At 38.3% G+C, this 25,369-nt stretch overlaps 2 protein-coding genes across 3 annotated transcripts; both read right to left on the reverse strand.

The window, feature by feature from the left end:
• LOC116249666 (pentatricopeptide repeat-containing protein At5g19020, mitochondrial-like) lies at positions 1 to 5,205 on the reverse strand. 2 transcript variants are annotated; one of them, XM_031622853.2, is made up of 5 exons: positions 2,452 to 5,205; positions 2,069 to 2,287; positions 1,775 to 1,833; positions 1,556 to 1,696; positions 1 to 404 (listed from the first exon to the last, which is right to left on the reverse strand). In XM_031622853.2, exon 1 carries the CDS (start codon positions 4,938 to 4,940, stop codon positions 2,730 to 2,732), a length of 2,211 nt encoding a protein of 736 aa, XP_031478713.1. In that variant the 5' UTR covers positions 4,941 to 5,205; the 3' UTR covers positions 1 to 404; positions 1,556 to 1,696; positions 1,775 to 1,833; positions 2,069 to 2,287; positions 2,452 to 2,729. The 2 variants fall into 2 exon arrangements, with proteins under 2 accessions (XP_031478713.1, XP_031478715.1); XM_031622855.2 differs by lacking the exon at positions 1 to 404 and adding an exon at positions 441 to 1,457.
• A 5,762-nt stretch (positions 5,206 to 10,967) lies between these two features.
• Positions 10,968 to 25,369, reverse strand: LOC116251066 (ubiquitin carboxyl-terminal hydrolase 23). Its single transcript, XM_031625134.2, has 10 exons — positions 24,998 to 25,369; positions 24,797 to 24,911; positions 18,102 to 18,212; positions 16,787 to 16,959; positions 16,362 to 16,688; positions 16,149 to 16,274; positions 15,187 to 15,858; positions 13,342 to 13,975; positions 11,499 to 11,595; positions 10,968 to 11,412 (listed from the first exon to the last, which is right to left on the reverse strand). The coding sequence occupies exons 1-10, from the start codon at positions 25,280 to 25,282 to the stop codon at positions 11,253 to 11,255; spliced, it is 2,700 nt and encodes an 899-aa protein (XP_031480994.1). The 5' UTR covers positions 25,283 to 25,369; the 3' UTR covers positions 10,968 to 11,252.

The raw sequence follows: 25,369 nt of genomic DNA on the forward strand, positions 1-25,369 counted from the left end.
TATTCAATCATTTCACTCTTCTCATAACCCATGGTTTTATACAATTTTAGAATTTAGTGCCATCAAATTGTCAACTGAAATCTCATATGACATGGAAAATGACATCGACATCCACTTATTCAGATGATGAGCTTGCTTGATCCAGTCAAGTGTGAATTGCTTTATATGGCTGGTGGTAAGTGATAACTGAAATGGTGAATTATGACCTTGTAACAGTTGAGACAAAATTTGATGCAAAAGAGGGCTCCCGATCGGTTTCCGCTCCACATGCTTATCATGTGGCATAAAGAATATCAAAATGGTAACAATCCCGGCTGGAGCTTCATATATGCCCATGGACATAGCAATGTGTTATTGCATTGCAGTGTTGATATGATGCTACAACGTAAGTTTAGAGGATCCACCTGCAAACAATTCCAAACAGAAGGAAAGTAAGAGGACAAATTATCCACAGATGCACATGAACACATTACAGTTCAACATAGACACAAGAGAACCAGGTACCACAAGCAATAACAACTGCTTGTGCCTGACAGCCTGGCAATGGCCAGCTGACGTAAGCGCGAGTAAGAGAGGGAGAGATAGTGAGGTGCTTGCCGAAAAGAGTGCACCGTTCGAACAGTAGATGTTGTCAGAGTAAAAAGAGGGTTAGGCAGATATCGTGTCGAAATAGTAGAATGGACCAAAAAAAAATCTGGAACAAAAGAAGCGTTCTTTTTTTTTTTTTCCCTCCAACCTCACACAGTCTCTCTCCCTATTCCATTTCCGTGGCCCTATTCTTGTGGCATTGAGATTGAGTAGCGGTGTAGCCAATAGGATACTCTCTTCCCCTCTCTCATTCTCTACATATATGAGGACCGTCAAGCCTGCCACACATTTTGATCTTGCAGCCTGTGTGCCTTGGCTTCAACATTATATGTGTTCCTTTTCACAAATCTTACCATACTGCCTGAATACATATGTCCAAATTTGTAAGATTCAAAATTGAAATCACCAAATATTGGAAGTGCAAAGTGAATTTTGTAAGGGATTTAATTAATGTTTTAGTTATTCAGCTCTAAGATCAAATCTAAGCATCAAACTTTTTTGATATTTTGCGTCCAAGATTTGGGAAAAAAGGGAACTTAAAACACCAGAAGTATAATCTTACATGTGAGAATAAATAAATTAGTCCCATTTTGCAACCGGACTTCCAGGTTTTCTCTCCTTTGTAATTAGATTTGAAAAGGGAAATAAAGAACTGAAAACACCAGAAGCATATTTGGAGAGAGATGATTTACATGTAAAATGGTTAAACTAGTCCCATTTTGCAACTGGTATTTCAAACTGATAAGAACAAATACAACACTTGATCTTCGCCAAAAGCCTGTCAGGTGATACTACACTAGTCTTATTTTGCAAGTGGTCTTCCAGGATTCTCCCCTTTCGAGTTCCACCATCTTAAGTGGAGAAATTGGCTGTGGAGAAGAAAAATAATAAAAAGTGGAGGAGAGAGAGAGAGAGAGAAAAAAAAGGTGACAGAATGAGGGAGAAAGGAAGGGATGAAATTACTCACATGCACACGTATACAAGCTTCTCAACTGCGAAATTTTATGTGCTTCCTTTGAAGAATGGATGCAATTGATCAAACCTCAACTTTTAGTCATGGTTCAGTCTAGCTTGAAAGTGCCAAGCGTCCAGATATGTCTCTCTGCCACTAAGTTCCATGAATGAAGGACACATTAAAGAAGTATTTAATGGAGATGAAAGGTTTGTCTATGCAAATTTAACTCACCAGCTGGCTTCAAATAGCTGCATGAGCTTTCTTGCTTTCTAATCCCATTATCGCAAGAACTGCATAAAATGAAAAATGATACTCAAGGCGCAGCTGATAGTCACTGTATCTTGGATGCCTGGGCAATCACATTGTATCAGGCATTTTGCTTGGCAACGTTCCAAGAACTAACTCCTATCGACTAGTCTCTTGGATGTCCGAAGACATTTTCGTGCATATCATCTTGCAATTTTTCTAAAGACGCACACACACAAACACACATGGGTTTGGGTGGAGAGACAGTAAAAGCCTCACCTGCTGGATGGTTGATGATGTTGATTACGTCATGCACTTAAGGCTTCCCCCATCAATGGCCTTCCCTTGAAAGAATCATAGCTGTAGCTGTTCCAGTTTCTCCAACTAGAAATTGAAAGAATGATGACTGAGGCACTGGCAGGCTGGCAGTTCTCTTTTCATCACAGACATGCACATCCAAGATAGGCTGAGAACAAGTTCTGGCTTTCTGATCCGGACCTTAACTCAACAAAATTAAATAAAGAAAGAAATAAGCATTGATTTTCTAGGGATTAAACTGGAACAACATGTCTAATCTAACCCATTCGTGAAAGCAACAATAAATCATAAGACCTGTACCCAAAAAAATCAGGCTCTAGTTTCCACTTGGTCGCAGAACCAACCTGCTCTTTAAAAGGGGATAACACCATGTTCTTGATCCAGACAGAATTAAGGGCGTTGGTGGTCTAGAAGCTGCAGATATTTTCCTCTCCAGATATGTAGCATCTAATGCAGTGGCTCCATATATTACATGCACGAAGAGAAAGAGAGCTACGTCCATTTTGATCAGAGATGGCTTTTGTGTATATGACTTGTATATTTGTTGCTTCCGTAGTTGAAAAGGATATTCCATAATATTTTCATGGTTTAAGAAGAAATATCTCTCTGACGCTCTCTCACGTCAGAACCTGCCATCGTCAACCACATGAATTGAGCTTGATCCTGGAGTGCGTTGGCCTCCCCTGAGCTCCTTCATCCTCTTCCTTACATTTACAGCTCTCTCCCATTTCCCAGCTTCGGCATAGATGTTAGCCAGTAGCAATTGACAATCAGTATTCCCTGGATCAAGCTCCAGTATCTGCTGAACTATGCGCTCTCCGACCTCAACATTTCTATGGCTCCTGCATGCAAATAAAAGTGCTCCCCATGTTGAGATTGCAGGCTTCATTGGCATATTGAGAATCAGCTCCTCTGCCTCAATCAAATTGCCAGCTTGACCAAGAAGGACTACCATGCATCCATAGTGAGCAAGACTTGGCTTAATTCGATGGACTGTCCTCATGCAATTGAAAAAGTGCCATGCAGCATCCAACCAGCCTGCATGGCGACATGCAGTAAGCAAAGCAAGGAACGTGAAACTATCTGGTGCGACCTGTAACTGCTGCATCTCTGTAAACACGTTCAATGCCTCCTTCTCACATCCATTGAGGGCCAGTCCACGGATCAAAGCATTCCACGCAGAACTGCTTTTTGTTTTCATCCCATGGAAGATGCCAAATGCAGTGTCCATGCTTCCACAACGAGCATACATGTCCACAACCGCAGCACCAAGACTGCACTTCAGCTCAATCCCTTTCTTGTGCATGTACGCATGAAGTGATTCGCCCTGACGTAATGCTGCAAAGTCTGCACACCCCACCATCAAGCTTAACAAAGTGGCATCATCTGGCTCAGCCTCTGTCATTTGCATCTCGGCGAAGAGTTCAAAAGCCTCTTTAAGTCTCCTGCTCTGCGAGTACCCAAAAACCATAGCATTCCAAGAAACCAGGTCCCTTTCAGTCATTCTGTTAAATAATCTTCGGGCATGGTCCACCGATCCGCACCTACAGAAACCCACTACCAAAGAACAACATCCCACAACTGTTTCATTCTCCTTAAACAGTCTCAATGCCTTATCCATCAGCCCGCACCCAGAGTAAAAATGAACCAAACTGTTATGCAGTTTATCGTCTTCCAAACCACACTTGATAACATAAGCATGGATTTTCTCGCCTTCAAGAACTTCCATCAATCTAGTGCATGATGACAACACACTGGCAATGGTAATCTCGTTTGGTCGGATACTAGTGGTTCTCATCTCTCTGTATACCATCAGCGCTTCCTGGTAAAACCCAGCTTGCAGACAAGCTGAAATCAAGGCAGACCATGAGATCACGTCTTTGTCAGGCATTTCGTTTAGAAGCCTTTCTGCCTTTTCCAGGAAGCCTAATCTTACATATCCAGCGATCAACGCGTTCCAAGAAACAGCATGTCGATGGAGTAGACCATCAAATATTATGCAAGCAACGTGTATGCTTCCACAATTGGCATACATATGAACAATTCCGTTTAGGACAAAGGCATCAAAAGCAAGATGTTCAAACTTAATAACATGACAATGAATCTGCCTACCAGATTCAAGAGAGCACATACTTGCACAGGCAGACAAGGCAATGGCCACAATGTATGCATCTGGCTGTCCAATCTTGAGAAGGTCGGAAAAAAGCGCCAAAACTTCTACATGGCATCCCAATTGCTTGTAACCATTTAATACTGTGCTCCACGAGATCAAATTCCTCGTGGGCATTTCTTCAAAAAGTTGACGCGAACGCTCGACAAAGCCTTCGGCAAAACACCCATGAATAAGGGTGTTGTAGCTCACGACGTCGGGCTGAGGTATTTCCACAAACACTTTGAGTGCAACTTCCGCTCCTTCGCAATTGACGTACAACTGGAGCAAATTGTTCATCACGAAAACATCGGACACAAAGCCAAGCTTCAAAACCTGTCCGTGCATTACTCGTCCAGGTTTGAGTTGCTTGGTAGTAGCACATGCGCTCAGGATAAACGAGAAGGTGAAGGAATCGGGCACACCCGATTGACGGATCATCCGACGATAGAAGAGAAGGGCATCCTTCAGGTGAAGAGATTGCGTGCAGCCACGGATCATGGAATTCCAAGTGAAGGTAGAATTAACATCATTATCTGCAGCTGCAGCAGTGGAAGCATGAGAAGAGCAGAAGAGGGTGGAACTGCAAGTGCAAGGGTAGATGACACGGCGAAGGATCACATAGTTGGCTCGGTTGGGGTGGTTGGCGAAGGTGAGGCCGCATGTTTGTGTGAACCGTCTCATGCCTCTGCACCTCCATGCAGTGTGGCAAACTCTTCGCCATATCGATGCATTGTGAAAAGTGACGCGAGTACCTCAACATATTGGTTCATGAGATTTCATGATTCAATCGTTAACTACAAATCGAAAATTAAACTAAGAAAAACAGAGACAAACTGCAATCAGTACATAACAAAAACACCAAGTAATTTGTAACAATCATGCGATCAAAGAAAATTGAAGTGGTTATCTGTGTGAGGCATACGATCTAAGAAAATGAAGGTTTTAAAAATAGATTTCCAACTTTTGAAGGGGTAACAAAAACATGCTCCAAGTTAGTTTTACTACATTAGGTTAAATGAAAGAATTTTAAATTTAAGCATGTCGTTGTTATACCATCAAAAGTTGAACGCGCTTTTGTAAAACTTCCAAACATGTTAAAATCAAATTAAATAATGAAAGTATCAGTTAAATTCTTATAGGCATACAATCACAGAAGAATACAATGAAAGTAACATGACTTTTACAAACATATGCTGACTTAAGGGCGTAACCATATGTCATTGCTGCAATTCTATCAAAATTTCACGGGAACTGAACAAAATCATATTATTTAGGGTACGAGCGTAATATGATAATCAAATTGTAGATAGCATCTAAGGAATGTCAATGGATTGAATTTATATCAGATATCCAACGAACTGCTTCAAAGAATTTGTATATAGGAAAAAAAATTGAAATCTGATTAACAAATCCAAGTAACTTGGGATTTAAGATCAACATCCAATTGCATTCAGAACTTTTTTTTTTTTTCACTGCAAACGGGCAGGGGAATGACCTCATCCTTTTATTCGAAGGAAGAAAAAATACAAAAACTAACAACCGAATAAACAAGAACATGAAAAAAAAACAATAGCTCAGAGGAGCCCAGAAACATATGAAGAAAACTAATTACAGTAAAAAATTCTTTGATCTGCGAATAGTGAGACGATCTCAGCTGACAAAAAGCCATATGAAATTCTCAGGTCTGCTATTCTCCTCAGTGAAAGAAATTTAGCCATTGAAATATTAGATCAATTGCTCATCTTGCGGCCATATCTTCCACCTTTTATTGTTGGAAACAAGTGAAATGTGCCCACTATGAAAGGCAGTTGTCCAACTGAGAGGTTTCACTCATGATCAAACAGCCTTGTGATAACTCACAAGAACTTTGAACCATAACTCCATCAAACCGGATAATAACGACAGTAACAAAAGAATCATTCCAAACTGAGGAGGCCATCTCGATTAACCAACCAGAAACATAGTCACAAAGCCAGAAGGGACTGAAAACCTTAGTCTTTACCCACCAACAAACCATTTTTGCAACATGTTCTACCCATTCTTTGTTTAAATAGACTCAAAAACATGCTTGCCAAACTTCTCTCTTGGCCTTATCTATAGATCGATATTTATCTTTATGCACAACCTGATTACGAATGAACCATATTTTCCAAACCACTACATTGAATGGTAAAGCCAACATTTGTTGAGTTCTCTACAACTAGATTTCCTGTTTGCCCACCATAAGAAAATAGAGTAGAAGCCTCCTGCTGGAAATCTAGAAATACCAAACCAATATAGAACAAGCAACCAAGTGCCTTTAGAAAAGGAGCAGGAAAAAAGAAGGTGGTCTTGGTCTTCAACTGCACCCTTACAAAAACTGCATCTTGAAGCTAGAACAAGACCAAATCTTTGTGCTCTAGCCTCAGTTGGATGTCTACCAAAGCTTCCAATGTAAGAGAACCAAGTAGCTCGAAGAATGGAACTTGCTGAACAGAGTCTGTGTCTCCATCCCTACCAAACCTTTAATTCTAATTTTCTCTCATGTTTGAGATCGAGAATTAATTGGTCTACCATCATCTTTCCAAATTAGAAAGTCGTCACCTACAATGAGGCGAGTCTTCAATTTCTCTACAATCATAGTGTGATTAATCCATATTGGATCGTCAACCTAGTAAGTTGAGATAGCCTCTTTAACTGATGACCCTTCTTAAGAATCAATTAGAGTGTACAACTAACATGAGATGGAAGGGAATGTAGCACAGATTCAGTTAAGCAAATCATACAAACACAGGATAAAAGTCTGGCCTTCAAAAGACCCAATTTTTTCTTAATCTTTAGAGGAATTTCATCCCAGGCTGAGAAAGGAAGCTGAAAAGGAAAAAATGGGAACCCAAGGCATCTTGAGGGGAAAGTGCCTTTAGTCCAACCGTTGAATATTTTTTAGTTTCCTGCACCACTAGTTAGTGACATCAAATGGAAAGCAGACTAACTTGTCAAAATCAATCATCATACTAGAACCATTAAAAAGGTCAGCCAACATGGTCCCCAAAATCTTCAACTTCTTCATTGTAGCCTTGAGAAAAGCAAAACATCATCTACATAAATGATGGTCATAGGCCCTTCAATATTTCACCCCAAATCTGGAGTAAAAATCTGCTTACTAATTACTTTAAATTGAAGTCTTCAATAGAAAATTTCCATTACAATTAAGAACAAATAAAGAGGGAGAGGGTCCCCGTATTTTAAACCCCTTCCACTGTATAAAAAAAAAAAAAAAAAGCAATCAACAAATCATAAGAAGGTATAGACATGCTGAACATGACCCGATCCATGCACCAGGAGTGAAAACCAAGAAAAGTCAAGTCTGATTTCAAAAGATACCAATTTATCATAGGCTTTAGATAAATCAATCATTGCACAAAAGCTAAGGGATGAGGAGCGAACATAGAATGAGGCACTTCATGAGCCAACAAATAAGAATGACGAATCATCCTTTCAGGTAAGAAAGCCCCTTGAACATTAAAAATTTTCCTATTCAAAATATTCTTTATGCGAAAGACCATTACTCTTTTCCTAATGTAGTAGACCTAAAATTAGAAATATGTCTCGAGTCCACCTTTTTAAGCAGCAATGCAATATGCTTTTAATCAACCTTCCTCATCATATTGGTATTTGGAAAATGATCATAATGTCTCGATACTTCGATTGATATGATCTATGACTTATATTTGGATCTAAAAATGGATCTAGCTCTCAGATTTGGGGTTGGATCTGGATCAAAAGCTTAGAATGGATCAAAAATAATATATTTGGATTTGGATCTCGAATTTTGATCTAAAAGTCATACTTGGTTGTGAATCTCAGATTTAGTTCTGGATTAAGGTAAAAACATAAAATTGGACCTAAATTTGGATCTAGATCAAGAATTTGAAACTGGATAAGGATATGAATCTAGACTTTGGATCTTGGGTTCGGATTGGGTCCGAATTGATATGAAGGCACTGGGATTAAACAAGTCCAGAATTGAGATTTGGATCAGGTTTAGATCTAAAGTTTTGTTGTGGATCCAGTTTTAGAATTTGGATTTGGATATGAATCCATTTTGTATGTGGTTTGAGTCTAGGGATCTATTTTAGATCTGGGGCTAGTATTTGGATCTAGGGCTCTGTTTTGGATCTAGGGCTACCTTTGGATCTAAGGCTGGGCTTTGGATCTAGATTTGGATCTTGGGGTTTGTTTTAGGCCTATATATGATTTTTTGAACTGGATCCCAGTTTAAATAATAGAATTAGTCTAAATTGAGATTGGGCTTTGTGTCCAAAGTCTGAATTACATCCAAATAAGTCCCAAATATCGTTGATAGTCAAATAAAAGAAGAAATTGACCATAATTAAGAGAAATTGAGGTGGTTGAAGCCGAAGATCCTTCAAGGTTGTTGTAAAGTTATCACAAAATGTTTGATAAAGTCTAAATATAGAATCTTTGAAAAATTTGGGGCGATTACAGTCGTTGATGCTTTTCAGGAGAAGCCCTCGACAAAAACCCTATCTCGATGTTTCCAGCTATGGATTTAGATTTAATCCATTTTCAAATAAATATTCAATTGAATTGGGATTCAGTTTCGGTTCAAACAAATATCTCATATCAAATATCTAGTTCTTTAACATATGCAATTCAAGTTTGCTTGTATTTTAAAAAGTGAAATTTGGATTTTGTGGTAAAATTAACAGTCAGTTTTCGATTGAATTGAAATTATGAATTTAAAAGTCTGATTCATATATGGTACTATATGTGTTATTCATTTGTATTTGAATCCAAACATGTGAACATATTATACATTAGACATGGCAAATCGATTTGCATTCAATCCACTAACGTTTCTACTTGAGCATGCTAAATGGAGAGGATGTTGCAAAGGTGGATGAATTCAAAGTGCCAAAGTGAGGATTTTGAACATTATGTCATATATTAGTGTGGATGAGGGTGTTAAAAAAATAATTGCTGTGAAAAGAGAAATAAAAGTGTGAACTCAAACAGCGACCCAAACAGATGAGTCAAAGATTCTATAAATGGAGAACTCCGTGACGGAAAGTCGTTGAATGTAATATGGTTTCATAACCATTCCTCAGTGCGGTTAATTCATTACCACAGACTTCTTGATCTCCAACAATAGTATCCACCAGTCTTCTCTGAAATACAGAAATATAAATTAAAGAAAAAAGTTGCTAAGGTGTCAACGTGTTGTAAGGCCTAGAAGGTGCAGCTGGACTACCCCATCTTCAGACACTTTCTTCTTGTTTCTACTACACTTTGTTTTGGCATCATAAGACAAGCCTAAGCAAAGGCTGACGTTCCCTGCACTAATTGTCTGCCACCTACTCGCTCTGCCGAAATTTAGAGCCCCTCTCCCTAAACAACTTAAGTTGCAGAACTATTTAGAAAATGACGCTTTCATATTCCTCTCTCAGATGTGATTCCCAAAAAAGCCTCATGCAAGGATTGGATAAGAACATATCTACTGAAATGCACAACCATACCTCTACCAAAGTCCAACCAGACATTTGGATCTTACATAAAGCAGCGTAGTTGGAGTTCATTTGCTTCGAGAAATGGGGCAAAGGCAAGAAAAAATTGCTTTTAACAGCACATTCAACAACATAATCTTTACTATGTTTGACATGTTTCATGTAGACGACTCTGCCATCTCCAACCACTACTCTAAAATTTCCATATCAAACTATAGGTACCCGGATCTAAACCCAGAACTAGCAACCACATATGCTAATGAAGCATCAAGCAACAGGTGCCGCACATTCGCAATGCTAGCACCAACACATATTAACGGTGCATCAAGCATGACTCACATGGGCCTAATAGTGCCATACATTTCCAACAGGCATCACTTGGCGAACCAATCTGAATGCGCAAGCATTGCTCACAAATCGACTATTTAGGTAGTGAACATTGACCAACCTAAAAAATGAACTTGCGACAGGTAATGTTCCTCTTGCCATCAGATGCACAGAACTCTACCTTCGCAGGTAATCGTTATCAGATACGACTCGAACAGAGAGTGTCCATGTTAGGGTTTCCAGAGTTCAAAGTGGCCTCCCGTACCAATTACGACAGTTGTTCAACAATGTCACCAGAGGGGCCTCCTTGGGCATAGGTGGGTATCAGTGATTCTAGTCAGCAACGGATCCCATGTGATGCAAGCGGGACAAGTTGTTTATCAAGCATTGTCAATTGTCATCAGGTGGTAGGCTTCCCCGGCCCACGATATCTTTCAAAGACTATGGTGGAGAGCGAGATTCCTCCATCGCTCAGCAGGAAGGCAAATGCTCATTGGTGTCCATAGTAGCAGGTCAACGAAAACTGGAAAGAGCAGATGCACAGATTGAAGGCTGTGAAAGTCGGATCCGTTACTCATGAACCCAGAATGTGAAAGCGTCTTCCAACGAAGCAGATTCCGAAAAGGATGGCCGTCTGAGCAACTGATTCATCTTTTTTTTGTTGTGAGCCTAATCTAGTCTGAATACTGGTCTCAACCTAGTGAGGGCTGGAATACAGTCCAGGAACGCAAAAAGTAGTAGAGTCGTTTCACGACTCCCATTTTGTTTATATACATATCCTCTTCTTTTTTGTCAATAAAATCAGGGGGGTAAGCCCCCAGCAAGCGTTTACCGGCAAGCATATAAATATACAGCATCCTGTAGAAGAACAAAATTAACTTAAACTTTTGTCCGCGCAAAATCTCATTCAAGCTCGCTGATCCTTGGTAGGGGTAAGTCTAATGGCCGCCACGGAATTCATGAGAAAGGCCAAGAAGTCTCAAAATTTTGGCTGCTCGTACTACCACAGCAGCATCCAAAAATTATCTGCCAATTGACGTTCGCCACAATTATAATGGAGAAAAATCTCTCCACTTCTTGCTTCAAACGCTTTCTGGCAATTACACCAAATCAAAACATCAAAAATCAAATAGAATAAATATAGATACAGAAAACTCATTCATATCCTCAATGGTTGGTGACCGGGCCTTGTTTGTTCCAGGTTGGTATGTTTCAATTTTGCTTTCTTGGTTGCAATTTCTTGGAATGGGTTGCCCATGCCAGCTAGATGTTGGGACTTCTTTATCTTCTTTCTTTTACCCTGATCATACTCCTCATCCCTGAAAGTTCGCAAAATGATAAAATATGTAATTGGATTTTCGTTCAAACATCAACCATTACTGGCTACAACTTTACAATCTCTTACCATTCATCAAGCACATAACCAATGCTTGTTAGCAGTTTACCCTGGAACTGCTTGGCCCGATCACATCCTGATGCTTGTCCATCATCCCAGCGAGCAACTGCAAAGTAGGAATAAATCAGCTCTGTCCATACATATATATATGCAATGCATGATCTCAGAAATTTCACTTTTTGTCCACATGCATTTTTCACAAATCTAACCCCATGGGAGGATCCTCTGCGTGAAAAAACCTAGCGATTATAAAAGAACCCTACTCCTGAATGCAGAAGAGGAAAAGAAAATAAAAACTGGATTCGATAATAAAGAAAAAAAGGTTGCCGAGCATCTACACAATGGCCTAGGCATTTTGAAATGGCAGGTTGCTTAGAAAACAGCCAGCTTAAGCAACCAGGCAAGCCTAGGAGCTTACGTAAGCAGTCTGTCACAACAATTAAATGCTACTATTTGGTGAAAGATCTTGTTTGTTCAAAGCAACTCCAACAGATCTCCCTATATTTTTCCTTATTCTCAGAACTAAAGAGCTGATTAAGGTGCCCAACATTGAGTTGTCAATAACTAATCTCTACGCACACAATCACAGTCAAAGACTTGTTTTGGAGAAAATTAGTCCCCAGGAGCCCATGAAGTTCGCTTCTGCTAATAGTTGGCTCCAAACAGTAACCCAATATTATTGGAGGGCTAGAGACTCCAATTTGCAGTTGGACATGTTTCCTTTCTCCTTCATGTCCCCAGCCTCCTGGATTACCAAAAGCAATTTTCCAAAGACAACTGCCTTTCTTAGCTCAGACATCTGATATCATTCTATCAGACACACTACCCCTCCACTTTCCGTCATTTCAAAATTACTTGTTATGAAACTAACGGCAATCTAACCACATGGTTTTTTAGAGAACTTACATAAAAAATATAGGATTTGAAGAACTCATGAATAGATCAGATATTACAAACACATTAAAATCAATGGCCTTGGCTTTGTCACCTAATAAAATCTGATCCACATTGTGTTTCTACATTTTTGTGTATGTAGAATCCATCTGTCCAATTAGATTCTAACTTCCAAGTCGTTAAAATTGGAAATCAAACACAGACTGCTCGCGGTCCTAAAAAGGCTACTCTGGACTAATCCGTCTGAGCTGGTCCAAGTTGGTTGACTAAAATAAAACAAATAGGGAGGTGAAAAAAAAATTAAAGTGATAAAAGTAGTAAAAAGACAATATATTACTATGAATCAAAATCAAATAAACCATGTAGTTCACCTGTGACAGCCATAGGAGGATATCAATTGCAACACCTCATAAATCTGATCTGTGTTGTGCTTCTACATTTCTAATACACAGAATCTATCTATCCAATTAGATTCTCCGTCGTTAAAAATTAAACTTGGAATACAGGCTGCTCACAGTACTAAAAGGCCAGTCTAGACCACTGAACTGGTCCCAGTTGGCTGACTGAAATAACACAATAGGAAGGCAAACACAGACTGCAGCTTATGTATATAACGCTACTTTGTGTGTGTGCGTGTCCGTGCTTCTGAAAACATGTATGTCTCTGTTGACTAAAAAAAAATAGTAAGAAGTCCAGCAATATAATGTTTAAAATGGTTAAAGAACTAAACATAAAATAATCATACTAGTCAACTAAACCACATCGTTCAGCCAATGCACAGATGACAGAACATTATGCAATATATCCTGCTACCAATATATATGTGCACAAATGTATGAATGTGTGTGTGTATATGCATGAAGAGAGAGAGACTGACACAAGCTTAATAAAATTGAAAATTTTCAGTAAACCATAGGGAGAGAAATTTAAAAAAAAGGAAAGAAAAAGAAAAACTAACCTGCAATTGGTGACAATCCTCTTGAAAGCAAGTCCATGAACTTATTCTGAACTGCTCCCTTGTGCTGACCATTTGCCTCTCTTACACAAGCTAGATCCCCAGACTCATTTGTTTCTGCAGTTTTCTGCATATTTCTCTCTCTATTCATTCTTTTTCTTATACTTGTACTGCCATTATCACATTGACTTTGATCTCCCAGGTTGGCATAGCCATTTTCCTTGTATGCTACTCCAACCTGGCAAGACATACCCTGTGCATGAACAGGATCTCTGTGGACTTGTTCAGGAACACCAGTTTGACTTCTCAATTTAGTGCCTAAAATATCCTTTGCAATACTTTGCCTGATCTGGCTCCTGGCCTTGTGTTTATAATCTTTTTGTACTTTTAACGCTGCCAAAAACATTCTTCCACGAGAAGTAGGCATCATAGGAAGATATTTTCTCTTCCTGATCTGCTTGGAAGTGGTCCTTTTCTGGTCAAGAACAGCACAAATTGTGTTCTGGTTGGTAAGAGCCTCCTCAGAACAACCATTCGTCACAGTGGCCTGTGCGTCAATTGAAAGTTGTGCCTCACTATTCTGTGTTGATATTCTTGGCAGATCAACAGTCTTTTCTTCTCCAACAGAGCCACCAGGCTGTAAGTATAAAACATATTCATATCATTTTCCACTAACAATGAACACATTCCCGTGAGCATTTAACATAGCCAGAAGACCTATATATATATATATATATATATATATATATATATAGAGAGAGAGAGAGAGAGAGAGAGAGAGGGAGCGAGAAAGAGAGAGAGAGTGTGTAAATAAGATGGATTTTGATTTTAAACATTTTCCACTTTTTGAGGGGTAAATGCATCTTTCCAGATTTAACTTACAGAGTTTATATGGTGGATATCAGTTTTTGGAAGACAATCTCAAAAAGCAAGTTTCTTCTTGTTATTCAAAAAACACAATGGTAAAGTGCATTAAATTCATAGGCTCATAGAACAGTTTTTGGGTTGTGAATTGTGAGTACTTTATAAGTTTATAGGTCTCTGGTTACAGTTTACACCACACATCTTCAATGGGGGTCAAAGAAACTCGAATTGTGAAACAGAAAAACATGTTTATTGCATGCACACATGCACATGTGCACACACAAGTAAATTTGTCGACAAATAGCCAATATATAATCAACATCATTTTACAAAAAGTTCATAGCCAAAAGAAAGAAAAGAGAGAAAGTTGGCCGATGCATTGCATTGGGCAGTTGAGAGTGGATTCCCATGTACAATGAAAATTCTCTCTCCCCCCCACCCCCACTATTTTTTCTCGGGGTGTGTATTCTCATTTCGATATTCTCTAACCAAAACCTAGCCGAAGGAATCAAATTGCATATATATATATATATATATATATATATATATATATATATAATCGCTAGATTATGACTTCCAAAAATACGATCATTAGGGTGCCATTTGACTTTTCCAGCAAATTAATGATGCTTTTTACAAGTCTAACCATATAGATAAAATTGGATTGGCCCAAAACTGTAGTTTCTAGAAAATCAAAAAACTCCAATTAAAACTGATAATTAAACTTATGTACAAAATTTAATCTATATATTGGATTTTCACTTTTCAATCCTATTTTGGAGATTCCAAGTATATCCGTATGATAAGATTCAAAGAAACAATTTCAAGTCACAAGAAAGGACTGGCACCAGACATCACATTTGGAGATGCTTATTTCACTCGTTTGGAGGATCATGCTCCTAAATTCGTTAGATTTAATAGCGATATTGATGAACATGGAATAGCATGTCCATGAGCAGTTTCTTAGCAAGAAGCAGAATTTACCTGACAACCAACTGAGCCATTTGGAGCAAGCAGCTTCTTAGGAGAAGGAATGTGGGAGTCAGTGTCCCCAGTTGACAGAATTGCTGACTTATGGACATAATCCACATGGGCTGTTCCAGTCTTTGATACATCCGGGCTATTATCATACACAGTGCAAGAATTGGTAACACATGATTCGCTGTCACCATTAGAGGGAGTAGCCAATTTCTCTTCACAAGCCTGCTTCGAGATTCTGTTGTTAGATGCATGTTTATTGATTGCATCATTAAGTGCCGCCTTCGCAGAACCTGCTGAACTAATAGTGGCATTTGAACTAACTTTTATTGATTCAGCTGACTGATGCGAACATCCAAAGGCTGTGTCCATATTTGTTTTCAAGTTTGATAACTCTGATACAGCATGTTTGGAGTTATTCAAAGAGTTAACAGCTGGACTAGAAGAACCCATCTTATGCAGTTTGACTTCCCTCACCATAGATGCAGCAGATAGTGAAATACCATTTTTTACTCCTATATTATGATTCCAACTGTTTTCAACGGCCCTATTGACAGATCCAGGAATAACACCATTCTGAAGAATGCTTTTTTTCATATTAGAGTTTTTCCTATCAAATACATAGAACAACATGTAGGCCTTCTGCTCCATCACAGACTTTTCGCTGACTTGACTAACCTGCAAGACATATTAAATCAATAAAAACTTGAAAAGAATAGATATTATCATTCCAAACAATAATAAAAAGTTTCTCAAGAGATTCTCATATGAAGAGACATCATTGCAAGGCCTAGAATTTATAAGCCAAAGCATGTAAACCCATGCATCAAGCAAAAAGTTACATCTATTCTCTAATCATTGTATACAACTTCTCTGAAAGATCTCTATCAAGTTAAATTGATAATTTTGCCTAAACATTCTTGCTTACTGTCAGCAACCGGATGTAGCATATGTGGACAAGTGCATACCCGATTATCATCAAGTGCATGCCAAACTCCACTTGAGGTGCGAACAAAGCAGTAATAGTGACCAGAATGAGTACTCCAACCAGCATGAACCAAAACTCCATAAAGAGAGTATTTTAGGTCTCCTTCCTTCATAAACAAATAAAAATGAAAAATGATAAGATAGAGCAAGCCTTCAAAAGTTTGACGAAGCGGAAATCTGTGAAGAGAACTTACATATGGTCCACTGACATATGGCTTTAGATTCAGTGTTGTCCCAAACTCAACCTTCTTGTCTATTTTGCGTCCAGGCTCACCTGAGCCAAATCTTTTTAAATGAATTGTAAGGACATATGGAGCCTTATGAATAGTAAGTTGTTTGCGAGCTCGAACTTTCTCTTTGCAACGTGCACATTGGTATTGCTTTTGTCCCCCATCCAGCTCTTCCACGGCAGTAAAATGTGCAAGTGCCTTGGGTAGTGAATCTGCTTTCACTATTTGCAAGCTCAAGTCCAAGAAGGGATCAAAAGTATTTGAACAATGAGAACATTGTGTGCATTTCACCTGCTTATTATGCAACAATTTTTCAACAAAAGAAATTTGTTGCTAGAGGTTTCAGAGATCATAAGTTCAATTTAGTATTTTGGCTAGAATAGCTGTACCTGACTCCTAAGTTTTCCACCAAAGATTTTGTGAACTAAGCTTTTTTCATATGCACTAGGTGTCTCACTCGATACTCCTGAAGGCAAGCAGCATCTATGCATTGATTCCATTAAATTAACCATGTATTCATGGGCATCCTCCTGTCTTGAAGCACGAAAACTGTGTGATATGCCTGATTGAGCAGTCAAGGACTCAAATGCATTTCTATTTATCCAACATTCTGGACTGCAATACCAAAAATTCCGTTTGCACAATCTCACAATTTGGTTTTTGAAGTTATATGAGTTGCCACTTTACATCACATAAAAGGATAACGAAGTATAAAAAATTAGTAGATGCCAGCAAAATTGTTCCTTGATCTCTTGATGATATGAATCCCTCCATAAAACAACATTCTGAGTGCATTTCTAAGTACATGCACTCTACAACATACTTCTTGGTGACAAAAACAGTAAGTAGAAACCGGTGTCCACACGATCTTAATATGAATACTAAATTTTGGCAATTCACCAACTTTTGTTACTTCTGAACGTAATATGCATAACGTCATATTTTGCTTTCAGCAAATAACAAGAGTTAACACGCTTAAGCCTACATTGTGCACATGCTGTTGTGACCTTTCCACACTCAGCTACGTGTCTCTTAGGCTGCTATGTAGCAACTATGCACCATTGATCCCACAAACATGAATATACCTATTTATGAATTTGAAGAAAAATGAACACAATAGAATCAGATAAATGTTCTGGATGGTGATCTGTTAACGTGAATGCTGTGTCTATATCTATGCAAACCTATGCGGACTTATGCAACACATTATTAGGACCACATTTCACCTAAAGAATAATTTAAACAACAAAACTGGGGAAGAAAAAAAAAATACTTGATAAGATTTTGAAGCTACAATTATCTTTCACTGTGCATGCAACTTGTGTTGACCACTAGAAGTTGATTTGTCTTAATGAACAACAAAATAATGTGAAGACCAAAACTTCTTCCCAATGCATTGCACATTGTCTAACCCTACTAGGCAAGCATACATACTGAAACATTCACAAAATAAATGATTAAACATAATAATCAAATATTATAATAAATTTCATAAAATGTAGAGCTTCCAGAAAGGTTCTATATGAGTTGGAAGCCACACAACATGCATATAAACACTAACACAATGCTGCTTAATATATAAGACATGCAGAGACAGCAGAATAGTGGGGAGGAACAGTTGTGGATATTTAGATGGTCTGTTTCCCCCATTCTATGAAAGCAAAGCACGAAGTTGATAAATGAACAAGCAAAATAAAAGGATACTCCTCAAGTTTCTGACGAGATGCATGGGTGATAGAATTTTCCCAGATGACTGCAGAGCAGATCTAACATGGTTCTGAATTGCACACATTGCACAGAATCCAGCAATATGACCTTTATTGATTGAAATTATATTAGCAAAGGAAAAAAGGATGCTCCGACAAGAAGACAACTTATTGCTTCCTAGAATGTAACAATAAACAAATAAAATCAAGACATCTGATCTAAGGAAAGGAAACAGAAATACATGTAAATAACATACACAAACTCTAAGTTTTGCGAGATAAAAATAACAAGCTACTCAAAAAGAGCAGAGAAGAACAGGGAAAAAAAGAAGAATAATCAAAACATTCGTGTAAGAAATAAGGGCTAATCAATAACCATTTAATACTCAAAAGAACTGTCAAATAAATCAGAGTATTAGAGTGGAATACCTAGATAAAGTTGGACCTCTAATGGTATTTTAACAAGGGAATTGTCATCGTGGCTAGAAAAAAATCCAAAACCAAGCGCTGAATAGACCATAACAATCCCTAGAATCTACGGACAGCTTTGGAAATTATGCACACATCGGGTGTTTTTATGAATATGCATACGTGCAAAGAAAGAAGGTCCAGAGCAGAATGGATCATCCCACAAACCTTTATCAAGTAATTGCCAAGACATTTATGAAAATAGAAAAACAGAGATGAACAGTTCCCTTTGTCACTAAAATTTGTTAGAAAGCACTGAAAAGTAACCAAGTTAAACAGGCATTTATGCATTTTTCTGAGGAATTAAGTTTTGGAACAAAGTACTTTCTATAATTTTAAAACTATCCCAAGCTTTCTTGATAGTTGATATCATTGTGGATTTTCTTTTCAAAAACTTCAAAATATTTCAAAAAAGCGCTGATCAAACAGATTGATTAGCTTCATGACAGTTGAATATTTGTATATACAATACGGAAGAACATGTAAGAAAAGCTAAACAAGAGCAAGTAATCAAGCATAGTGTAACACTGGCAACAAAGACACCCTCAACTAAGAAGGCTTATCCATGTTAAGTACCCTTTGCTAGAAATGGTACAAATAAACACTTTATGCTTGAAAAAGAGGAAATGAATAAATAAGAACTAAACAAAGGTCCCAAAACTGGTGGTAACTGCTATCTAGCTTTTATGTTTTTCCCTTTCAAAATACAACTAATAAACATGAAGCCAAAAGAAGTAGCAATAACCAAGCACAATATTCCCTTCATTTGTTTATTTAAGAAATAGCATTAGATTCCACGAAAATCTATTTTTAAGGATTTGAAGCAAATTGAAACTGTGAAGCCAACATAAGTAAACAAAATAGAAAAGGGGGCTCAAACAAAATAATCATTCCAAGAAGACATAATTTCATCATCTTCAAACAAAAGTCTAGCAAAAGCAGGTGGAGAGTATTTAGGCATTCTATTGAAATTACAAAACACCGTAAACGTCAATGACAAACGTACCTCTTATTATAAAGGAATCAAACAACTTGACCCCAAGACACATAAAAGTCTCACCACATCAACAGAAAGAACACCATTAACAAAAAAAATATAAAGGAAAGAGATGAACAACGACACAACTGAGTGTTGGACGTTACCAAATTGTATTTAAAATTGAAAACTTTTTTTTATTCGGCAGTTGTATCTCCTACGATTTTGGTCTGTTACAGATTGTGATATAGTTTCCTTTTCTTTTGGAAGAGATAATGCTGAAACGTTATCGTGCAGTGTATATTATATAACACTCTTTTGTAAAGAAATCAAGTAGTCGATTAACCTCCTTTCAAGCTTTTTACCGCTTAACATGGTACCAAGCCCATGGAAACTTGATCCTTGTCAACTACGGCTGAGAATCAGTCACCGCATGCACCATCAACCGGTGGAAATTACTCTCAGCGTCCATCTGATGAAGACAATCCATTCTACCTTCATCACTCGGACAATCCTGGTATGGTTCTAGTTTCTCAGCCCTTAACCTGTGACAATTATGAAGTCTGGTGCTGTGCTATGTCTATGGCTCTAGCAGCCAAGAATAAACACGGGTTCGTCGATGGCTCTATTCCTAAGCCAACTGGTCCCAAGTCTCTGGTTATCTCTTGGGAGCATTGCAATAATATGGTTCTCTCATGGTTGCTTAATATTCTCTGCACAAGACTCTATCGTCTACTGTTGATTATGCCAATAATGCAGCACTTGTTTGGCAAGAACTGAGAACTAGCTTTCCACCTTCCAATGCTCCACGGTTGTACAAAAAATAGTTACTTGTAAACAGTTTCAGTCCTCTATTGGTGTTTATTACTCTCAAATTAAAGCCTTGTGGGATGAATATGATTCTCATGTGACGTTACCTACTTGTGACTGCGGCACCATGGCAAAAGTTGCTGTGATTCTTCATCGGCAACGTCTCATTGAATTTTTAATATGCCTAAATGACAGCTACAGTGCTATTCGTAGCCAAATATTACTCATGGATCCAACTCCTACCACTCCACGAGCTTATTTTCTTCCCATTCAAGAGGAAAGTCAGCAACAGTTCATATTACTTTTCCCCTTGAAAATACTACTGCTGTCCAACATCCAAATGTTAATAATGTCAGACGATGCAGCAAATCTCGCCTGCAATGTGAGCACTGTGAGCGTACAAGACACACTAAAGTCCGATGCTATCACATTCATGGTTTTCCAAGCACGTTTGGCTCTAATGCCCCTAATCAGCAAACCAAGGTAAACCCCACCTCTGTTGATGCTTTGTCGCAAAGTCATACACCATCTTCCTCTACCTTTGGTGCAATCTCTCTCAATCCATACATGTATCATCAGTTTATGGACTTCTTAACCAACCAAACCCCAAAAGTGAACATTGTAGGTATGTCTCCTCAATCCATTGCTTGCCTACCTACCTCTTCTAAGTGGATCATAGATATTGGCGCCCCCCATCATATGGCCAGTTTAATATCTCTTCTTCTTTCTCCATCATTAGCCATTTTTAATCCAGTTTGCCCAATGGATCAACCACACCTGTGACTCACACATGGCAGGTTCGACTGACCCCTACTCTTACATTGTTGAATGTCCTTCTCATTTAACCTTATTTCTGTTCCTAAACTTGCCATAGAAAATCACTGTGATGTTATCTTTTCTAACTCATATTGTATTGTTCAAGACCGAGCCTCGAAGAGGACGATTGGGCGGGGTAGGTTGGAGAATGCCGGTATGTTTCGGAGCTTGACAAACTAGCTGCTGCTCATGTGACGCCAGACCCATCTCATATATGGCACTGCCGCGTTGGTCACCCATGTTATTCTAGACTTAAGATTTTATTTAATTCTTTGGATTTGTCCTATGTTGATGAACATTGTTCTATTTGTCATCTTGCTAAACAGGCTTGTGTGCCTTTTCTCAATACTTTCATCTCCACTACTTGTTTTCAATTGATTCACTGTGATATTTAGGGAAGTTATCAAACGGGATCACTTTTGGCGGTGCACTATTTTTTTTAACCATTGTCACAGAAAACGCATTTTATTAAAAAAAAATGTGTATAAAATGTGAAAAACAAGTCAGCCACATAAAACGTAAAAAAACGAATTTTAAAAAAACACCAAAAAATAAAAAAACAGGTATAATATGCATTTTTTGCGTTTTTTCGTATTTTTATTAATTTTTATTTTTTTATAATTTTCAGGATGTATTAAATGTTTTAAATTTTTTAAAAATTCGCTGAGATTTTCCTGAGATATACAATTTTGCCGTATTATACCCGAGAAATGTCTCGCCGTATAATACCCATACATGTTTTTTGTGACAATGTTTTTAACTATAGTAGTTGATTTTTCACACTCCACCTGGGTTTATTTGATGTGGCATAAGCATGAAACCTTTTACATCATCCAAAACTTCATTTCCATGGTGAAAAATCAGTTTCAAACTTGAGTTAAAAAAATTCGTAGTGATAATGGGTCAGAATTTTTTTTTCACAATATGATAGAATTTTGACAAAGTAAAGGTATTGAAAGACAACACTGTTGCGTTGGCACTCCACAACAAAATGGAGTCATTGAACGCAAGCACAAGGATCTTCTAAATATGGTCTGTGTGTTACGTTTTCAAGCTCAAGTCCCACTTAAATCTTGCGGTGATTGTGTTTTACTGCAGCCTATTTATTAAATCAGCTCTCAACAAAACCATTGGAAAATAAGACCCCTTTTGAGATTCTACATAAAAAGAGGCCTAAATATGATCACATCCGAACCTTTGGATGGTTATGTTATGCTTATAACATATCCAAATTCCAAATACCATAAGTTTGATGCAAGATCGCAAAAATGTTTTTTCATTGGATACCCAATTGGCCAAAGTGCTTATAAACTATATGACTTAGAATCTCATGAAGTTTATACAAGTAGTGTTGTACATTTTGTAGAGCATGAGTTTCCTTTTTCCAGCATCCAAGAAAGCGATGGACAACTTGTCTTACCTATCCCATCGCATGAATCTCTTTAATATGAGTAGCATGGACCCATATCTGATTCTTCCCATACTCCATATCTACCACCCACCATCATAGATCATCCCAACCCACCGTCAAGTTCCTCCACACCCACTCCACCTCCATCTAATAACATCACTACTCAGCCTGACAACCAAACTTTACGGTGCTCTACACTACAGCGCATGGTTTCATCTCATCTCCAAGATTATCGGTGTTTCCACACCTCCTCAATCTAGCCGTCCCAATAGGTAATAGCCCTCTTGTTACATTGCTTACTCAACATCCCATGCATCATTTTCTTCACCTTGATAACTTCTCCACACGACACCAAGCCTTCTTATCAACCATTCGTAATACCCATGGGCCATTAACTTTTGATGAAGCAATGTAGTGTCAACAGTGGATAGATGCCATGGATGTTGAGTTTCGACTTTTGGGCATTAGAAGCTAACTCTACTTGAGAAATTGTTCTTCTTCCACCATGCAAAAAAATTCATTGGATGTCGTTGGGTCTACAAAATCAAGTATCATGTTGATAGTTCCATTGAACGCTATAAGACACATCTTAATCGAAAGGTTATACACAAACCGAAGGCATAGACTACACAGAGACATTTTCTCCCGTCACCAAAATCACTACTCTTTGATGCCTTCTTTCCATAGTAGCCACTAATGGCTGGTCTTTATGTCAAGTTGATGTTAATAATGCTTTTCTTCATGGGAAATTGCATGAAGAGGTCAACATGACACTACCATTGGGTTTTACCTGAGGAGAACACAGTTTGTCTGTTACAAAAATCTCTTTACGGCTTGAAGTAGTCCTCCTATAATTTCAAACTTACCGATTTCCTTGATCAACTTGGATTCCATCAATCAAAGGCAGATTACATTATTCTCTAAAAAAGATCAACATGGCAGCATACTTGTTGTATATGTCGATGACATCGTCAATTTGAGGAGATAAAAAACATGCATTCAACAATCGAAGGTGGTCATCAATGTGAAATTTCAACTCAAGGACTTGGGTGAACTAAAATGTTTCCTAGGCATTGAAATAGCAAGATCAAAGCAAAAAACTTTTCTATCTCACAAGAAATATATCCTAGATATATTACATGAAACCAGGTATAGTGGAGCAAAGCCCAACGACACCCCAATCGAACATCTCAAGGTTGATAATAAAAAGGGCCAGCCTTTAAAGGATCCAACATTTTTTAGAAAAATTATTGGTCGACTATTCTACTTGACAATAACTCGTCTGGACATCCTACATAGTGTGCATATTATAAGTCAATTCATGGCACAACCAAGGACGACGCATTTGGAGATGGCATTTCGCATATCGTAAAGTCTTCTCCTGGTTATGGCATTTTATTATCATCCAATAGTGAAGTTCTTGTTAAAGGGCTTTGTGACTCCAATTGGGCAGCATGCCCAATGACTAGAAGATCGACTTCTGGTTTTTGTGTTTTCATTGACAATAGCCCAATATCTTGGAAAGTCAAAAAGCAAGCCACCATGTCAAAGTCTTCAGTAGAAGCAGAATATAGACCGATGGCATCGGCATCATCTGAAATGACATGAATCAAATATATTCTTAAGAATCTTGGAATTATTCACGGTCAAGCTATGGAACTATATTGTGACAACAAAGCAGCCATCCATATAGCAGCCAATCCCGTCTTCTATGAAAGAACACAAAACACATAGAGATTGATTGCCACATTGTTAGAGAAAAAATCCAAAATAAGGAGATATGCACAAGACACGTGGAATTTGAAAAGAAAATTGCAGACATTTTTACCACGTTCAAGCTAAGAGGCATATTGGCACTTATTGATCCAGGAGCTCCAACTTGACGGGGAGAAAATTGTCATTTAAATTTAAATTTTTTTTATTAGGCGAGTTGTATCTCCCACGATTTTGGTCTGTTACAGATTGTGATATAATTTCCTTTTCTTTTGGAATAGCTAGAATCTAAACATTATCGTGCAGTGCATATTATATAATACTCTTTTGTAAAGAAATCATGTAGTCGATTATCCTCCTTCCAAGCTTTTTACAGTTTAACACTGAGACACCGACACGAAGATTTAATGTTCAATAACTGCAGGAAGCTCAAAATTTCTACCAGAACGAACAAAAAAAAAACTGGGTCGGGAAGAAATAGAGCCAATGAAACACTCACAGGAAGACTTGTGCTTCCCGCTCTGCAGATACGCCGCCAACGGCTCCGTGTAAGTCAGGCATTGAAGAACAGAATTGAGATAGCAGGTATTTCCGAGATTAGCCAAACCAGCGCCCTGTTTCATGGAGAATATCCCACAAATATCGATAAGTAAGAGAAGAAAATAGAACAATGAAATAACTAAAGTTCACTAAAACTTACTATTCTCTTAAACCCAATCCCCAAGGTGAGTTCAGGGTCCAAAACAATTTCCTGCGCGTCCACTGCCTCAGACGTCTTGGCTAGAGCCGAAAAACTGGGGTTCAGAGAGATCTTCTGAGAATTGAACCCGGGGTTCAAGGTCTCCAACTTGAAATCTCCAGTCAGGAATGAATCTGATAGCTTCCGCGCAGGATGAAAAGCGATTCTCCTCGGCAAAACGAGATCTAAAGAAGGATGAGAAGAACCATTTCCCGATTTTTCTAGATTCGGGGCGAATCCAGCCATCGCATCCCCAGGAGGAAGGAAAAGGACGCTAGACCCTACAGCCGCCTCCTTCCTCCTTCCCTCTCCCCTAAAACCCTTCAAACACAC

The sequence above is a fragment of the Nymphaea colorata genome, chromosome 3 (genome assembly GCF_008831285.2).
Source record: "Nymphaea colorata isolate Beijing-Zhang1983 chromosome 3, ASM883128v2, whole genome shotgun sequence".
NCBI classification, from domain to species: Eukaryota; Viridiplantae; Streptophyta; class Magnoliopsida; order Nymphaeales; family Nymphaeaceae; genus Nymphaea; species Nymphaea colorata.

Bases quoted from the DNA above. Each gene is read 5' to 3' on its own strand.
- LOC116249666 (XM_031622853.2), bottom strand. From the start codon at position 4,940: ATGAGACGGTTCACACAAACATGCGGCCTCACCTTCGCCAACCACCCC.
- LOC116251066 (XM_031625134.2), bottom strand. From the start codon at position 25,282: ATGGCTGGATTCGCCCCGAATCTAGAAAAATCGGGAAATGGTTCTTCT. The intron at 16,960-18,101 runs GTATCCTTTTAT...CTGCTCAATCAG, and splicing joins TCTCGTCAGAAACTTGAGGA to GCATATCACACAGTTTTCGT. The intron at 16,689-16,786 runs GTACAGCTATTC...CATAATAAGCAG, and splicing joins GTGGAAAACTTAGGAGTCAG to GTGAAATGCACACAATGTTC.